The 16,969-nt window shown below is 41.4% G+C and overlaps 3 protein-coding genes across 5 annotated transcripts in view; 2 read left to right on the forward strand and 1 right to left on the reverse strand.

The window, feature by feature from the left end:
• The window catches only part of aifm4 (apoptosis inducing factor mitochondria associated 4), a 25,185-nt gene extending 8,276 nt beyond the window's left edge, over positions 1–16,909 (forward strand). For all 3 annotated transcript variants that reach the window (XM_042218124.1, XM_005915896.3, XM_042218123.1), the window contains one exon: positions 15,330–16,909. In XM_042218124.1, coding sequence (XP_042074058.1) covers positions 15,330–15,360 — 31 coding nt within the window. In that variant the 3' untranslated portion in view covers positions 15,361–16,909. The remainder of the gene's footprint in view (positions 1–15,329) is intronic.
• LOC121814075 (pre-mRNA-processing-splicing factor 8-like) lies at positions 52–8,771 on the reverse strand. The gene is made up of 25 exons (XM_042218122.1): positions 8,549–8,771; positions 7,706–7,859; positions 7,378–7,546; positions 7,103–7,267; positions 6,786–7,004; positions 6,478–6,690; positions 6,170–6,295; positions 5,904–6,009; positions 5,446–5,636; positions 5,162–5,281; positions 4,854–5,043; positions 4,610–4,729; positions 4,232–4,366; positions 3,993–4,122; positions 3,681–3,877; positions 3,216–3,422; positions 2,715–2,878; positions 2,461–2,587; positions 1,945–2,137; positions 1,616–1,803; positions 1,276–1,514; positions 1,042–1,188; positions 695–905; positions 462–578; positions 52–345 (listed from the first exon to the last, which is right to left on the reverse strand). Exons 2-25 carry the CDS (start codon positions 7,848–7,850, stop codon positions 94–96), a joined length of 4,071 nt encoding a protein of 1,356 aa, XP_042074056.1. The 5' UTR covers positions 7,851–7,859; positions 8,549–8,771; the 3' UTR covers positions 52–93.
• On the forward strand, positions 9,406–14,621 carry LOC121814076 (arsenite methyltransferase-like). Its single transcript, XM_042218126.1, has 9 exons — positions 9,406–9,949; positions 10,310–10,460; positions 10,536–10,663; positions 10,808–10,877; positions 10,981–11,062; positions 11,157–11,288; positions 11,360–11,502; positions 11,664–11,786; positions 12,043–14,621. The coding sequence occupies exons 1-9, from the start codon at positions 9,786–9,788 to the stop codon at positions 12,118–12,120; spliced, it is 1,071 nt and encodes a 356-aa protein (XP_042074060.1). The 5' UTR covers positions 9,406–9,785; the 3' UTR covers positions 12,121–14,621.
• Positions 16,910–16,969: the final 60 nt, after the last annotated feature.

Here is a 16,969-nt window from a genome sequence, read left to right on the forward strand (position 1 = left end):
AAAAGAGAGGAGACAAATGAGTGTGTGATTGGTCAAGACACCACAGCTGAATGAATTTACAGACTAGAAGTTCACACAGATCTGCAAGGAGACCTACCTCAGGTCTGACTGCGGGATAAGCACGTGGCCCATGGACAACATGCCGAGACCGCCCAACTCTTTGGGAGTGTAGAAGACCACGGGAGGGAAGCGGCTAGGCATTTTGGAGTTCAGACCGATCTTAATACGTGTCTGAATCTTGTTCTCACACTTCACCAGCAGGTCCAGTAGCTCCTGTGTATTTACCACAGCCTCACGGAAGTAGGTCATCAGACCAATCAGAGCTGTGTTCCACTTATTCACAATCTGAAGATTAAAAATAGAGAAAGTAGTAAGTTTTCCTTGATCTAAATGCAGCTATAAAAGGATCAATGAATGTAACAATAATACTCTAGTTTATAAAAAGCAAGATCTCTGTTAACCTTGGTGAATGTGGTGGATCCAGAGGCCATCAGGATCTGACGCACTCTGTTGTGAAAACGCTGCATTGACTCATCATCCACCCGCAGGAAACACTGTGCTGTCCTCTCTTTGGTCACCTGAACAAATAAATACAAATGTGAACTTCAAGCCCATTTAATCAAAAAAGGGAAAGTCTCTTTAATTTGTTTTCCAGACACTCTAGCAGCAGGTTTGTTAGCATTATAAATTTCACCTCATTCTGCAGGTTCCAGACACCATCCTTGTGAGTGAACTCCTCATAGCTGGTGCGACACTTGGGAAGGATGCGGCACTCAAACCCACACATGTTGAAGAGCAGGTTGGGGTTGTCTTTGCTGTACACGGACACAAAGCTGTTCTCCCACTGGACTGTGGTCACAGACCTGGGCAGGCGATTCTTGATGTCCCAGAACACTGCACGCCCACTGGGAAGATTATTTGGCAAGTTCAAGCCATTTTTTATAAAGTCTAATTTTCGTTATGTGCAATATTCAACAAAGATTAGATCTACATAACAATAATCTACAAGCTTAAGAGTGAAAGGTTGAAAGAAAAACTCACAGATTCACATCATGCTTCATCAGCCTCATCCGGGCATCACGAGGCCAGCACTTCTTATTGTTGTAACCCACAATGTTCTCGTTGTTGGGGTCCGGGTGCTCTGTCAGATACCTCTGAATCAGGTCCCTGGCCTCATCAGCAGAGAATCTAGAGCCACAAAAACAGTGACATCACTTAAATGTGTAAAAACAAACAAGTGAGAAAATGTCATCTTATCACTTAGTGCAATCCTACCTGAAGAAGATGTGGATGCGGTCGATGTAGCGGCAGTACAGTCGGATTGGGTGAGCGCTCTCCGTGGCAGTGTCTTGAAAACTGAGGAAGTCGTTGGGCATCTGAGGGGGACCAGCCATCTCACTGGCACGGTGCAGGCCGAGAACCAGGAGGTCCATCACCAGACCGTAGTACTGCACGATGAACGAGGCAAACTGGAGACCCCTGATGATGCCGTAAGAGTTGGTGTGGTTCATGTCCTATGTGAGAGGAATAAAGATGTAGAGAAACACTCAAAAAATAAATAAATCTAATCAGTTATCTTTAAAACTCCTATATGAAAAGAAATAAGCACCCTTACCTTGTAGTTGATGACCACGTTGTTCTTGGCTGTCATGTAATCAGCAATGTTGTGGTCAACGATAAGACGCAGCAGCCTGTTGAGCAATGTCAGATCAATCTTCTCGTACATCTTCTCATAGCGGGACTCGAGCATCACGTTGCACTCTCCTTCTCCAGTCTCCCACACGTCCTGCAAGTTGTTGATGCCTGAATAGAATAAAGGAGCATTTAAATAAAGCTGAAAATGTCATCACATTTGCCCACAATGTTATTCAAACTGAGATTATATTATATTCTGGATCCTTTCTGAGATACTACACAACACAATCAGCTATATTCGAGCCTTACCTTGGCACCACTTGTAGACCAGCAGCGGTGGTGGTTCTGTATCAGCAGGTTTGATCCAGGGTGGGAACAGGCGTCTCTTGTCTGCTTCATACCACAGGTACTGGTCCAGGTAGGCATCAGTTATCTTCTCCAGGGGCTCCACATCATACACTGGCACCAGGTGGCTGTACAAGTCCATGAACTCGATACCCACCTGCAAAAGAAGTAGTCACTTAGAAACTAACAAACGGATGTGATGAGAAGAAAGACTTTTACAGAGAAACTCAAGGCTGTAACAGAAATCAATTCTTCTGGTGGTTTCCCAAAACGATATCCCAGTAACTATGCATCTACACAGAAGCTAGGAAATACTGCCTCACATTTATGTTACTTATGTTTGTAAACTGACCAGTGAAACAAAAAATAAATTGGAGCAATACATTTTCTTCTAGTGTTCTTGTCTACTGTTTAAAGCCAGAAACATCCCTGCTAACTAAATGAAACTCTTAGAAAGTATCCACACATCTTCTCCCTGACCTCTTTGAAGGCTCTCTGTGTTAGCAGGTGACGCTTGATCCTGGAAAGAGCCTCGTGAGGGTTGTCGTAGGCCTGCTCTATGAGCCCGAGCTCCTCCCTCTGACTCTGGTTCAGACGAGACTTCACGCTGGAAGGATTTAGAGTGGACATGGAAACAAATTAATAATAAACAAAACATACTCTGGCAATTCTGCTGCCTGATGTGAGAAAATATGCATCGCTAAAGTTAAAGGCAATGTTCTCAGCTTGCTTACCTGTATGCTTCTTTGAGCCTCTCCAGCGCCAGGATGAGCAGCTTGGTGTCATGTTTGTAAGACAGTGGGGGGAACGGGATTGGTGAGAAGCGCCGACTCTCCAGCCAGTGCACAGTGGTGGTGTAAATGGCCACGGCCTCTTCTGCAGTGATGTAGGGACCATCCTGTAAACAGAATACACACACTTTCAATTATATGGCAAAAAACTAAAGGATGCAGCCATTTTTACCTTTGATACAGAGATACAATGAGACCTGTTTTCATATATTATAACATCATGTAATAATCAGAAAAGTGTCTGAATAGCAAAGGGCCAGTGGCAAACGCAACCAGCAATCAAAGAACCACTATTCACTTTAATATTCCTCCAGTTCTTACGCACAGGCAGGCAGTCCAATGCAAGTGCGCCTTTGTAGGAGGACAACAATCATCATTAAATGCGTTGACAATGCAGGGACTTTACTAGAGTTCTTTTTTTAAGATTTCTTCTTAGAGTATTACCTTCAGGTAGTTGTGCTGTCTCTCCTGTTCAGCTTTCAGGTACAGACGGGTCAGTCTGCCCAGGTTTTTCTTGCACACCGTCTTATCCACAGTGGCTCCGCGACGGATTCGCTCACGGTTGTAGTGGGCTGTGTTGGTCCACCAGTCAGCTTTGGCCTTCACGTATCGCAGAATCATGTTCTCAATAGGAGTAGGCAATCCAGGTACCTAAAGTGAAAGAAAAAGATAACATTAGATATTTTCTTCTCACTTAAATTCTAATTTTTAACGATGTTTGTAGTATCTTTGTGAAGTTGTTCCAATATCTAATCAGTGCTTTCAATACTGTTCCCTTTATTATCCAATTACCTGATATTTTATTCATGTTACCAAGAATTTCACAAATCCTTGTTTTTCAAACCGCAGGCCATCCATTCAAACGTAACAAGACACTCAAATGTCAAAAAATTCCTGAGGAGACCTGACCTTCCATGGGATGTTTGCTTTCCAGCACCTCCAGGACTCGCTGAGGTGCTGCAGGATGGTTCTGGCCTTGTTCTGTTTGATCCCCTCAGGCATCATGTCCAAGATGTCATGCATCACAGCCGCACGCAACTCCAGGTCAAAGTGAGACTCCACACGCTGTTTGGTCACAGTCTTTGCAACACCCTTCGAGTGACGTCCTGCAGAGGAAATCAAAGCAAAATCGCCGCCGCTACTGAAACTGCTACGGTTTCCCTCAGAGAATAACTCTGACTGTATCAGAGAATCACACAAGTAAAATATGTATGTTCAGACCTTCAAACTGTCTGGCCAGCAGATTTCCGAGCCACCGCTCCAACAGGGGGGTGATGCCCCTCATGAAGAACAGCCACACCCTCCAACCAGGGGCCCAGAAGCCACAACCTGGACCCTTGCCCACAGGACCCTGAAAACACAGACAAGATTAAAACTTGAATGTGATTGTGGAAAAATATTTATACAGAAAACAGCTTCACCGTAAGTGTGCAAATTGTTAACATTGGGCAATTACTCACGGTATTGAAACGGTAGTAGATGAGATGCTTCAGGTCTTTGCACATCCGGATTTGTCTCATCAGCTTGTACTTGTACCGGTACATGCCTGTGAGCTGACCCACATGAGCGAAGATGTACTGCAGTCCGTCAGCCAACTGCAACACAGAAACACACCTTTGAGGTTGGTCACGTGTGCAAATCAACACATAAAAATAACTACTGAAAAGGAAATTCAAATAAAATCATGTTTTAATCTTATGAACATGAAAAAGATTCCCCAAAATCCTTTATCAATACAAAAGATACATCCTTGCATTTTATACTGCTTTTCATTAAAGAGCGCTTTTACCGCTACCCTATGAAAGCAACGCCTGGCCAATTTCCACTTCACAACTAACCTGGAAGGCATCAACATTTCCCAGTCTGTACTGCACGTGGCTGTCAACCACCAGCTTGCTTAGACGGAGAACCTCTCTGCACAGATGAAAGGCATTGCCGAATCGCGACTTCTTTCTCTCCTGAAGGAGGCAAAAAACAGTCATAGGTCAGCAATGGTCAAACGAAGTGCACTTCATACTAGAATACAGTCAGACACTTAACAAAAACAAAATGTGGAGTTAGATCCTGCTCTGCAGATTGTACCTTTGTGGTCAGTGTCTTGACAGGCTTCAGGTTGAAGTTGTAGTCCAGATGCAGGTAGTTGAGGTTCTTACGATGGATGAGCAGATTGAGCATGTTGTAGCCCTGTCTGCAAACCTGCAGGCCAACCTCCACCCAATCCAGCTTTGTGGACTGGAAGAACTTTGTGGCCTTAAAGGAGCGGAATAGGTATCTACAAGACAACAGAGGGATAACTTTTACAGATGAACTTGGATAATGAGCAAAATAAATAAAGGTTTAATTAAAAATGCACGAAAGCAGGATATCAAAATAAATCCAAGGATGCACACCTCTTCTTCTGGGCCTTGGGTGGTCTGTGTTTGAGAGCATTGAGCACGTAGTACTTCAGCAGTTTCTGGTATGACACACGTACTTTCACTGGCTGTCCAGCAGGGCAATGCTCGCGGTACCTATAAAATATTTTAGCAACATATGTTTAATACTTATCAGACTTCTTTTTTTTTTTTTTTTTTAACCCTAATACAAAACAAAATCTTCCACACAGCCAACATCTCTTCAAACAGTAAAGTACTTCAGATTTACTCCTGTCCTAACAGCTTCACAGATTGCTCACCAGTTCTTGATCAGGGGGATATCGATGGCACGTCTTGTTCGGCCAGATCTGAGGTTGAAGGGTCTCGGCGCCCACAGGAGAGCAATGCCATTGGCTGTGTTGTCTGTGTAGAGTGGGGTTTCTTTGAGGAAGGGTTCCACAAACTCAGCAAGCTCAAACTCCTCATCATCATCTGGCAGAGGCTCCTGACTCTGAGAGGTCACAGGAAAAACAATGAATCACTTTTAAGGGCAGAAGGGCTGGAATTCAACAGACTATAAAATAACTAGAAGAGTTATCTGAATGGTGAAAGGTGATCTGCAGCTGCAGCCAATAATAACAAGTCACCATTCATTTTACTATTCCTCCAGTTCTTACGCACAGGCAAGCAGTCCAATGCAAGTGCGCCTTTGTAAGAGGACTTTGATGCGGGGTGTTATTCACCAAAGGGAGACAAGTAGATAATGTGCAACACTTACCTTAACAGAATGTCTGTGTGAAATGGGGTTGATCAGTGGGTCAAAGTAAAATGCAGGAAGATCGGGGTCTTCTGTTTTGATAAAAACCACATTTGGTGTGTGGTACCTAGGAAAAAAAACAAAAACGTCACAAGTGTTGCTTTTATATAGCCATTATGAAAAATAAAACAAATCTATGACGTTTATAAGCGATGAATGTCTCTTCTGTCTTGAATGAAAAAGGATTTTTCAGTCAGCCGGTATTTCAAGTAAACAGCAGTTCTTACCAGGTGAGGTGGACGTGGTGGGGCAAATTGTTGTACAGGTAGGGGAAGGCGATTTTGTACTCTGTCCTGATGGGCTGTCGGATGATGATTTTGTTGATGTCGTTGAACTCGTTCCAGTCTTCATCCCTACAGAGGATACAGAGGAACCAGTTAGGACACAAAAACGCCAGCTTCTATTTTCACATTATGTTTGGAATCAAACAGCAATATCAAACAATTACAAGAAACATTTAAATTCTGCACTTTATTAACATTAATAACAATAAGTCTTTAGAATATTCATTTTATAAAAGGGCAAAAGAACATACTGGAGGTTGATGTCTCTGACCAACGGCTCAAACTTTGGTCCTCCAGGGATGGCCATGTTTAAAGCCTTGGACGTGAAGAAAGCCTTCAGGTCAAAGAGGTAAAAGTAGTTTCTATCAACCAGATCTGTCAGAAGCTGATTGGCCAGACGGTACAGTGTGGACATCATGGGCAGTGTGAACTGCCAACGACGATAGGTGGTCCCATTCACAAACCTGAGCAAGACAAAGATAAATCATCAATTAATGTTTTAAGCAACATATCAGTTGAATATGTAAACCTGTCTGTGAAGAGAGCCATGGCTGCTTACTTGGCTGTGTCCTTGAGGGGCTGATGTTCATAGAACCAGTCCACAACTGAAGCATCTTCCTCTGGATCAAGCTCCATCTGAATGGCCTCCAAGGGTTCCACATCAAGAATATTGTCAGCGTAGTCCAGTGGCGGCTCCTCATCATCAAAGGGTGGAAAGCGCATTCTTTTGAAGTGCCGACGATCTCTTTTCTCACGACGCATCATGATCCACATGGTGCTGGGATTAAAATCGGGAAAGAGATAAATTTACATTTTATTGAATGGAAATGATCACATTTGGCTTGAAAGTTTTCAGCAGTAGAAACTCTCCCTTACCCCCACTGTGAAATGTAGACTGGCTCAATGACCCAAGGGATTTCATTGACAAATGAAATGGCTCCAGTGATGTGATAAAGCACGGGCACATCTCGAATCTGTTCCCAAGGCATCGGCATGTTTTCCAACAGCTTCAGCACTGCATGGGGCATGTACTTGAGGGCACTGTTCAACAAACAGACACAGAACAAGCATATGAAGATTTTATCAAGAAGTAAAAAAAAACACCGACTTTTGTTAAGACTTTTAAAAAGGGATAAAGGAGTCATCTTTACCCAAGGTAGACCCTCTTGTCATGGCGAAACTTTCTATTGGTCATGTCTCCATGGTCCCTGATGATCTTGCGGACATGTTCAGGTGGCATATCTTCCTTCTGAGCATCCACAAAGCCAAACTTTCTCTTTTCTGAGTAGCGCTTTGCCTGTAACTGCTGCCATTTTCTTGCTGTAGAGTTGAAAGACATTTAATAATCGCAAAGTTAATCTTGTCCATTTGTGACAACATCTTCGCTAAAAGCTCAAACGGAAGTCCCGCTTTTTTTTTTTTTTTTTTTTTTTTTTTTTTTTTTTTTTTTTTCTTTGTTAGTGGATACAAACAACATACCCTTCTCTTGTAATTTCTCCTCAGACATGTAGTCTGGGACAGGTGCAGGAAGGGACACACCAGGCGGCACAGCAGTTGGTACCCCTGGTGGCACACCGGGTGGCATCGCTGCAGGGACCCCTCTGTAAGGAAAGGCAGCTGCCATGGTGCCTCACTATCCAAAACAAAGACAAAAACCAAGGTATTAAAATAAGTGAGGTTTTTGATTATAACTGTATATAATCTAAACCCTGAGGAGAGAGGCGTTACATGTCAAAAAACCCAAATTACATTTAATTTAACTGAAACAAAAAACTGATCAGAAACATATTACACTGGCACATGAATTCCTTGTCTGGCTCCTGCAACCCACAGATTAAATAACAGAAGCCACAAAGTGAACGCGTGTGCTTAATACCTTGCAAAGTCTAGAAAATAGAATGGCCTTGGACATAAACGCCTTTCAAAAATAAAAACTAGCTTCTTAATTCGGTAGAAAATGCATTTATTTCACATTAACTCATCTGTGTAGCTTCAACATCTTCGTGCTCACAGTTGATGAGCTAGCTAGGTTAGCCTAACATGGCCTCCCGGATGGCACAAAACTGCAACAGCAAGGCGAACTTTGCCCGCGTTTAACTGTTGTTAGCTCGTCCAGAAACAGCGTAAACTCGGGATATCATTCATAAATGGCTACATTATGTTACATGTAACACATTGTCCTTCACGCCGCAGCACCTGTTATTAATTAGGCCAAGCGTGGAGGAAGCGGCAACTTAGCCAACTGCTAAAGCTAGCACGGTGGCTAACGATTGGGTGAGAGGTAAAATTAAGCAATAACAGAATGCATTCAACAACACGTACCTCGCTTACTTCACTCCCACTGTTTCTTATCGTTGGATAAAGCCTTAACCCGCACACAGTCAGCTAGTACAACATTTCTTTCTTATTCTCCGTGTTTTCCGCCTCAGTGTTGGGTTGATGTGCGCTAACACAAAACTGCATAGACGCACGACGGCGGACACACGATGAACGAGCTTCAGTAGTATTCACAGACGGCGGTTACGTCCGATATTTCTCTACCCCGGTAAAGAATCTGCTTTACGCCAGTAAATATGCGTAGAAGTTAAACAAGCGCAATTTTTTGCGAATACCCGTATGATCCCGTTTCCGGTGCACTACTGCCCCCTGCAGTGTTGGAGTGCGATCCTGTAAAGTTTGTTGCTTAAACAAAAGCATGATTTGCTGATTTGTTGTATTATTTAATCACATTCCAAATATTTCATTACAGTTATTTGCTTCTTGTTTTATTTCTGACCTGAAGTCATTTATTTCTTTCGTCATTTCTCTTCCGTCCTTTGTACTCCTCTCTAGGGACTACAAACACAAATGTAAATCTCCAAAAGTTGATTCTGTTAAACTGGACGTAGCGTTTTAGTGGGCTGAACGTTTCAGTCATCTATGCCAAGTACTGTTTAAGTATGGAAACCTGCAGTCAGCTGAGACTGAAGAAGTTACTTGGATGAGTGACGAAACGTTTCTCCCAAAAACGCTACGTCCAGATGAACAGAATCAACTTTTGGAGATTTACTTTCCTGGATGATTGCGAATGCATCAAGACAAATGTGAATTGCTTTGCCGCCACCCCCGCCAAAAAAAGCCGGTCACGACAGATAAACAATGACGCCTTTATTGTGAAAAGACCACACCGGAAGAACGGCCGGACGTGACCCCACTGTCGTCTTTCACACCAGTACACTGACTGATTTTTACACCATTTGAATTTAGTTTTTGTAATTTTGACAGCTTCTCGGAAGAAATGGCGACCAGTGAGGACGTGCGGGAAAATGTGAAGGTACTCTAGTCCTGAGTGTCGCCCAGACACTGCTCAGCTTTCTGTTCATTCACAGTTTATGGACATTTTTTTTTATTTTGTCCACAGTTATTCGAGCATTGCAGAATAGTTGCTCGGGCGTGATTAATTTATAACCAGTGGAATTTCTTTTGATTTTAATACGTTTCTTTTCAGGTTATTTTATGTATTCTGCAAAAGAAAGGTTTGCGGTGTCCACTTTGCTGTACGTTGTCTTAATAAACGTGCATGAGGACAGCTGTTAATGTGGCTGTGCAGAAATACTACGGCAAGCGGCTGGAGTCCTCGGGTGATCTGCAGACAGGTGCCGCCTCCTGCGGATCGTCCTGCAGACCAGCGCCCAGAAGTGTTACCGAAGCTCTGAGTGAGGTTCACCCCGAGGTGACCAAAAGGTGAAATCTCGCTTTGGAATCATAAGCAATTAAAGGTGTTTTTATTCTTACCAGATATCAGCAGTGAAAAAAACACAAATATGAATTTTTCCAAACTTCATTTAAGAAAAGCAAGGCCAAACACCATCACAATCACAAACTTTAGACATCTTACTACCAGACACCACATCTTTCCATAGATTTTCTTCCACTTATCCTGATCTTTTCACTTTTGCTCAGGCTGGAAGCATTTGGTCAGCTGACATGGAATAGACCCAGACAATCAGATTTTTGAGATTCCCACTTATGGGATCATTCTGTACTGCCTGATTAGAGACAACAGGTTTTCCTGTAATGACTGGTGTTATTGGCTCTCTTCAGGTTCTTCGGCTGTGGTCTTCCATTTCCAGCAAAGCTCGAGGGCTGCAGAGTCCTGGATCTCGGCAGTGGCTCCGGCAGAGACTGCTATGCTTTTAGTAAACTGGTTGGGCCGAATGGACACGTGACTGGGATCGACATGACACAGGAGCTGGTAATTACAGGTTTCTGCACAGATGGCACTTTGATGTCTGCCCCTTCCTGATGTAGTTAATTCATGTTCTTTTAGATCACAGCAGCTCGTCAGTATGTTCAGTATCATCAAGATAAGTTTGGCTATAAGGAGCCCAACGTCACATTTGTCCAGGGCTACATGGAGAACCTCAACGAAGCTGGCATTGGCATAGAGCACTCTTTGTAGGACTGGACCTCAACGATGGCATGGTGACCCTGGATGTAGTGATGTAGGTTTAAATGATGTAGTTGTGTTGGGTGTCAGGTGAAAAAAAGGAGCTTTAATTTGGTTGTTAAAGTTTTTTCCCCTCTTTGTAATCTCTTCAGATCCAACTGTGTGATCTGTCTATGTGCTGATAAAAGAGCGGTGCTGCAGCAAGCCTACAACGTCTTGAAGGTTACCCTGACGAATCATCATTAACACAAATAAATGTTAACATGTTGTCACACACACACAAAGAAATATAGGAATACAAGGTGCACTCACTTATTTCATACAGGAGGGAGGTGAGCTTTACTTCAGTGATATGTTTGCCAGTAAGATCATCCCTGATCACATGAAGCAAGACGCAGTCCTGTGGGGTAAAACAAACACTACTTCTAAATCCAGTTAATTCAAAGCCAACCATCTCTGCCATCACCGACAACTCTTCAGTCCCCGTCTCCTCTGACTTAGGTGAGGGGATGGGCGGCTCTCTGTTTTGGCCCGATCTAATCTCATTGGCCCACAGCATGGGTTTCAGCTCTCCACACCTCATCTCAGCGAGCCACATTGTGGTCTACAACAGTGAGCTCAAAGCAAAAGCAGGTAACAAAGAGGCACATTTTCAGACAGCATTCACTCTGATTTCACAACTGAGCAAGCTCTTCATTTTGTAGGCGACATCAGTTATGCTTCAGGCACTTACAGGCTCTTTAAGCTGCCCAGAAGTCCAGCGATGTCAAACGCTACTGTGACCTATAAAGGGACGTTGGCAGAATTCCCAGATCAGCTGGACTTTGATTCCTCCCACTGCTTCAAGGTATAAAAGGCACCCTTTCTCTTATCAGCATGTACGCAGAGACATTTATTAACCTGCTTTTATTCTAAAAACACAGGTGATAATTAGTCTGGAAGTGTTATGGTTTTTAATTTCAGAAAAAAGACATATATATCCAATTAAACTCTTTTCCTCTTACACAGAAAGACGTAGCAGTGCAGGTAAACGGAGAGATGGCAGCAGTCCTCCAGAGTTCCCGTTTCTCCTCAGACTTTAAAATCCAGATGTTGGATAAACAGGAGTCCAAGTCTGAGACAACGCCAGAGGTATCCAACACCACAAGTTCACTGTGGCTAAAATGCTTTTAAATTTTAACTTTTTACCCCTTGAGAGCGAACTAAGAAAAACTCTTGAAGCTCTTTTCTGAGCTGAGCGGTCGTCAAATCACGTTTTTAGTGATATTGACTGAGATGTCAGAACGATTATTAAAGGTACAGGTTGTTAATTGGTGTTTTGATATGGGAAAGAGTTAACGCTTCAGCGTGCTTAAGTTATGATATTAACATAGTTTTATCTTCTCAGTATTGCCACCTCAACCCATTTCTGCTGGCTGACAAACTGGGATCCTCCGTGAAGCAGTGCTCTAAAACAAGCAAATGAAGAGGCAAGTGACTGATCTGAAGGCTTAACAGAAATGTTATTTTTGAATTTTGGCTTTATGAAGACATAATTTTACTAACTAATGGGGAATCTTGTAGATAATCTCACAGATCGTGGCCAGTGACGTGTCTCCATATTTCATATTTAGACATAAAATGTATTTTTGTAGAAAACAAGTATGTTTCTCTGTAACACTATCAACTCAGAGTTTGAGCTTCTTTATGCTGATGTCATAATTACCATGTGAACAACAACATTTACAGAAGTGGAAATAAAAATACTTAATGACATAATAACCAGTGTTTAATATTTGACATGGAATTTTACAACAGCATAATAAAACGACTGCATTATAGGGGATTTAAACAGCAACATTCAGGTACTGAAGTGGATGCATGACGAGCAGCTGCTGACAGTGTTAAATACGAAATGACGTAAACATTCAGGGCTGTTGAAACAGAAAAGTGTCGCACATGTTTAACATCTTTACCACCATAAAGGAGTTGTTTATTTTAAGGAACTAAAACATGTTTAAAGATGCCGCACACTTTCTCATATCATAAGGAATACATGAGCTACAACTCTGTTGTATAATGTATTAAGGCACTACAGTACACATAAAGAAAAGAGGTCAAAAACAAACTTTTTATCTTATTTATCTTTCATGGGCAGTATTTTAAAGTGTTTTGTAAATGTAAATGTTGTATTCTCATGTGAAGTGTAGTGACGTGTGTGTTTAAGAAGTTTTGAGTGTATAGTATGAAATGAAAGACATTTAAGTAACTGAGAAATTTGATAAAGTCTTAACATTTTCAGCTCATAAAAACATCTAAATGCACTCAGTGGCCACTTTGTTAGGTACACCTGCTCAACTGTACAAATATTGAATCATCCAATCACATCACAGCAGCTGGTTATCTCTTGATGTTCAAACTTAGTGTCTGAATGTGAAAGAAAGCTGCTTTAAGTGACTTTGAATGTGATGAGATTGTTGGTGCCAAACTGGCTGGTCTGAGTATTTCAGAAGCTGCTGATCTGCTGGGATTTTCCCACATAGAAATCTCGAGGGTTTACAGAGAACGGTCTAAAAAAAGAGAACATATCCAGTGAGTACTCAGCGTAAAAATGCCTCGTTCATGTTGGAAGAGAATGACCAGACAGCTTCAATCTGAAGCTGAAGGTAACAGTAACAAATAACCATTGGTTACAATCAAGATATCTAGAAAAGCATCTCTGGGAGCACAGTATCTCAAACCCTGATGCAGATGGGCTACAGCAGCAGAGGACCACACTGGGTGGCACTCCTGTCAGCTGAGAAAAGGAAACTGAAGCTTCAGTTTACACGGCTCATCAAAAATGGACAAGAGAATGTAAAATGTTGCCTGGTCTGATGATTTCTGTTGCGAGGTTTAGATGGGTCAGAATTTAGCGTAAACAACATGAAAGCGCAGATCCCTCATGTCTTGTCCCAGGGATTCAGGCTGCTGGTGGAGTAGATGTGTGGGGGATTTTTCTTGTCACAATTTAATGTTGCCTGCTAACCTTAACTACAGACTGTACCTTCCTAAGACATCACACCTTTAGTAAAGCAACCAGAAAAACATAAAAATAAACTAATTAAAGAGATCAGTGTGCACAAAGAGAGAATTCAATAAAGCTGTGACTGCTACTATAGTAACAGGGCTCTTTAATAAGAGCAGATAAGAGAGGCTGGCTGGTTTCCAGGCAGCCTGAGGCAGAAAGTGGATTAATTGATGTCATGTCAGACAGAAGGAGAGAAAACCAAAGCAAGAGATGACATCACTCATCGCTGAGAGGCGTAAATCCTGGTTATATCTGCAGCCAGCTCAGGTCTTCAGCTCTGAACAGAAGAGAAGAGGAGAAAACAAAAATTAAACACTGAGCAGCTTTCACGTTATAAGCTAGTGGCTTGGTTTATTATTTTTAAAACATGAACTAAGGTTGGTTTTGGTAGCATACAGTAGTGGTTAAAACTGCTATAAATAACAGTTGTCATCAAATTTTACTTTAAGTATTTTTCATGTTTTAGATTGCAGGTTGTTTTAGCATAAACACTCCAATAATACACTTCTCACTTCCTGCATAATACCATGTGGCAGACAGATGCCATAAGCAGCTAACCTATAAATCATACTGAAGAATTTAGCATCTGAAGGACCAGATGTTCCTCTGAGAATTTAGTGGAAAGCAAACAGAGGCACCAGTGGATTTCAACATGACACATAAATGACAGACAATGTCGTCCCGTATGTCCTGCATAGGGTTTGTCTTTAGTCTGTAAAGAAAAGGATATAACTTCCAAGGCTAAAAAGTGACGCCAATGCAGAAGCTGCAGTTTTTCTAGTGACCAGCAGGGGGCAATGCATATGGCTTCTGATCATACAGAAGTCAATGTCACTCCCATCAGTTAGATGGGAGATTAGATGCTCGAACATTTAATTTTAAGTAACTGGAAAGCAGCATGGTTCAATTCAATTTTATTTATATGGTGCCAAATCACAGCAAAAATATAAATATATAATATATATATATATATATATATATATATTTTTATTATTATATATATATAATATATTATATATATATATATATATATATATATATATATATATATATATATTCTTTTGCTGTGATTTGGCACCATATATTGATCAGAAGCCATATGCATTGCCCCCTGCTGGTCACTAGAAAAACTGCAGCTTCTGCATTGGCGTCACTTTTTAGCCTTGGAAGTTATATCCTTTTCTTTACAGACTAAAGACAAACCCTATGCAGGACATACGGGACGACATTGTCTGTCATTTATGTGTCATGTTGAAATCCACTGGTGCCTCTGTTTGCTTTCCACTAAATTCTCAGAGGAACATCTGGTCCTTCAGATGCTAAATTCTTCAGTATGATTTATAGGTTAGCTGCTTATGGCATCTGTCTGCCACATGGTATTATGCAGGAAGTGAGAAGTGTATTATTGGAGTGTTTATGCTAAAACAACCTGCAATCTAAAACATGAAAAAAACTTAAAGTAAAATTTGATGACAACTATTATTTATAGCAGTTTTAACCACTACTGTATGCTACCAAAACCAACCTTAGTTCATGTTTTAAAAATAATAAACCAAGCCACTAGCTTATAACGTGAAAGCTGCTCAGTGTTTAATTTTTGTTTTCTCCTCTTCTCTTCTGTTCAGAGCTGAAGACCTGAGCTGGCTGCAGATATAACCAGGATTTACGCCTCTCAGCGATGAGTGATGTCATCTCTTGCTTTGGTTTTCTCTCCTTCTGTCTGACATGACATCAATTAATCCACTTTCTGCCTCAGGCTGCCTGGAAACCAGCCAGCCTCTCTTATCTGCTCTTATTAAAGAGCCCTGTTACTATAGTAGCAGTCACAGCTTTATTGAATTCTCTCTTTGTGCACACTGATCTCTTTAATTAGTTTATTTTTATGTTTTTCTGGTTGCTTTACTAAAGGTGTGATGTCTTAGGAAAGTACAGTCTGTAGTTAAGGTTAGCAGGCAACATTAAATTGTGACAAGAAAAATCCCCCACACATCTACTCCACCAGCAGCCTGAATCCCTGGGACAAGACATGAGGGATCTGCGCTTTCATGTTGTTTACGCTAAATTCTGACCCATCTAAACCTCGCAACAGAAATCATCAGACCAGGCAACATTTTACATTCTCTTGTCCATTTTTGATGAGCCGTGTAAACTGAAGCTTCAGTTTCCTTTTCTCAGCTGACAGGAGTGCCACCCAGTGTGGTCCTCTGCTGCTGTAGCCCATCTGCATCAGGGTTTGAGATACTGTGCTCCCAGAGATGCTTTTCTAGATATCTTGATTGTAACCAATGGTTATTTGTTACTGTTACCTTCAGCTTCAGATTGAAGCTGTCTGGTCATTCTCTTCCAACATGAACGAGGCATTTTTACGCTGAGTACTCACTGGATATGTTCTCTTTTTTTAGACCGTTCTCTGTAAACCCTCGAGATTTCTATGTGGGAAAATCCCAGCAGATCAGCAGCTTCTGAAATACTCAGACCAGCCAGTTTGGCACCAACAATCTCATCACATTCAAAGTCACTTAAAGCAGCTTTCTTTCACATTCAGACACTAAGTTTGAACATCAAGAGATAACCAGCTGCTGTGATGTGATTGGATGATTCAATATTTGTACAGTTGAGCAGGTGTACCTAACAAAGTGGCCACTGAGTGCATTTAGATGTTTTTATGAGCTGAAAATGTTAAGACTTTATCAAATTTCTCAGTTACTTAAATGTCTTTCATTTCATACTATACACTCAAAACTTCTTAAACACACACGTCACTACACTTCACATGAGAATACAACATTTACATTTACAAAACACTTTAAAATACTGCCCATGAAAGATAAATAAGATAAAAAGTTTGTTTTTGACCTCTTTTCTTTATGTGTACTGTAGTGCCTTAATACATTATACAACAGAGTTGTAGCTCATGTATTCCTTATGATATGAGAAAGTGTGCGGCATCTTTAAACATGTTTTAGTTCCTTAAAATAAACAACTCCTTTATGGTGGTAAAGATGTTAAACATGTGCGACACTTTTCTGTTTCAACAGCCCTGAATGTTTACGTCATTTCGTATTTAACACTGTCAGCAGCTGCTCGTCATGCATCCACTTCAGTACCTGAATGTTGCTGTTTAAATCCCCTATAATGCAGTCGTTTTATTATGCTGTTGTAAAATTCCATGTCAAATATTAAACACTGGTTATTATGTCATTAAGTATTTTTATTTCCACTTCTGTAAATGTTGTTGTTCACATGGTAATTATGACATCAGCAT

This window comes from Haplochromis burtoni, unplaced genomic scaffold (genome assembly GCF_018398535.1).
Source record: "Haplochromis burtoni strain Fernald_Lab_line unplaced genomic scaffold, NCSU_Asbu1 Contig_15, whole genome shotgun sequence".
Lineage (NCBI taxonomy): Eukaryota > Metazoa > Chordata > Actinopteri > Cichliformes > Cichlidae > Haplochromis > Haplochromis burtoni.

What these genes read in the sequence shown, in the direction of transcription:
- LOC121814076 (XM_042218126.1), top strand. Translation starts at nt 9,786, where the DNA reads ATGAGGACAGCTGTTAATGTGGCTGTGCAGAAATACTACGGCAAGCGG. An exon ending in TGAGCTCAAAGCAAAAGCAG is followed by an intron (nt 11,289 to 11,359) that starts GTAACAAAGAGG and finishes TTCATTTTGTAG; the next exon opens with GCGACATCAGTTATGCTTCA. An exon ending in AGTCTGAGACAACGCCAGAG is followed by an intron (nt 11,787 to 12,042) that starts GTATCCAACACC and finishes TTATCTTCTCAG; the next exon opens with TATTGCCACCTCAACCCATT.
- LOC121814075 (XM_042218122.1), bottom strand. Translation starts at nt 7,850, where the DNA reads ATGGCAGCTGCCTTTCCTTACAGAGGGGTCCCTGCAGCGATGCCACCC. An exon ending in GTCAGAGACATCAACCTCCA is followed by an intron (nt 6,296 to 6,477) that starts GTATGTTCTTTT and finishes TATCCTCTGTAG; the next exon opens with GGATGAAGACTGGAACGAGT. An exon ending in TCAAGACACTGACCACAAAG is followed by an intron (nt 4,730 to 4,853) that starts GTACAATCTGCA and finishes TGCCTCCTTCAG; the next exon opens with GAGAGAAAGAAGTCGCGATT.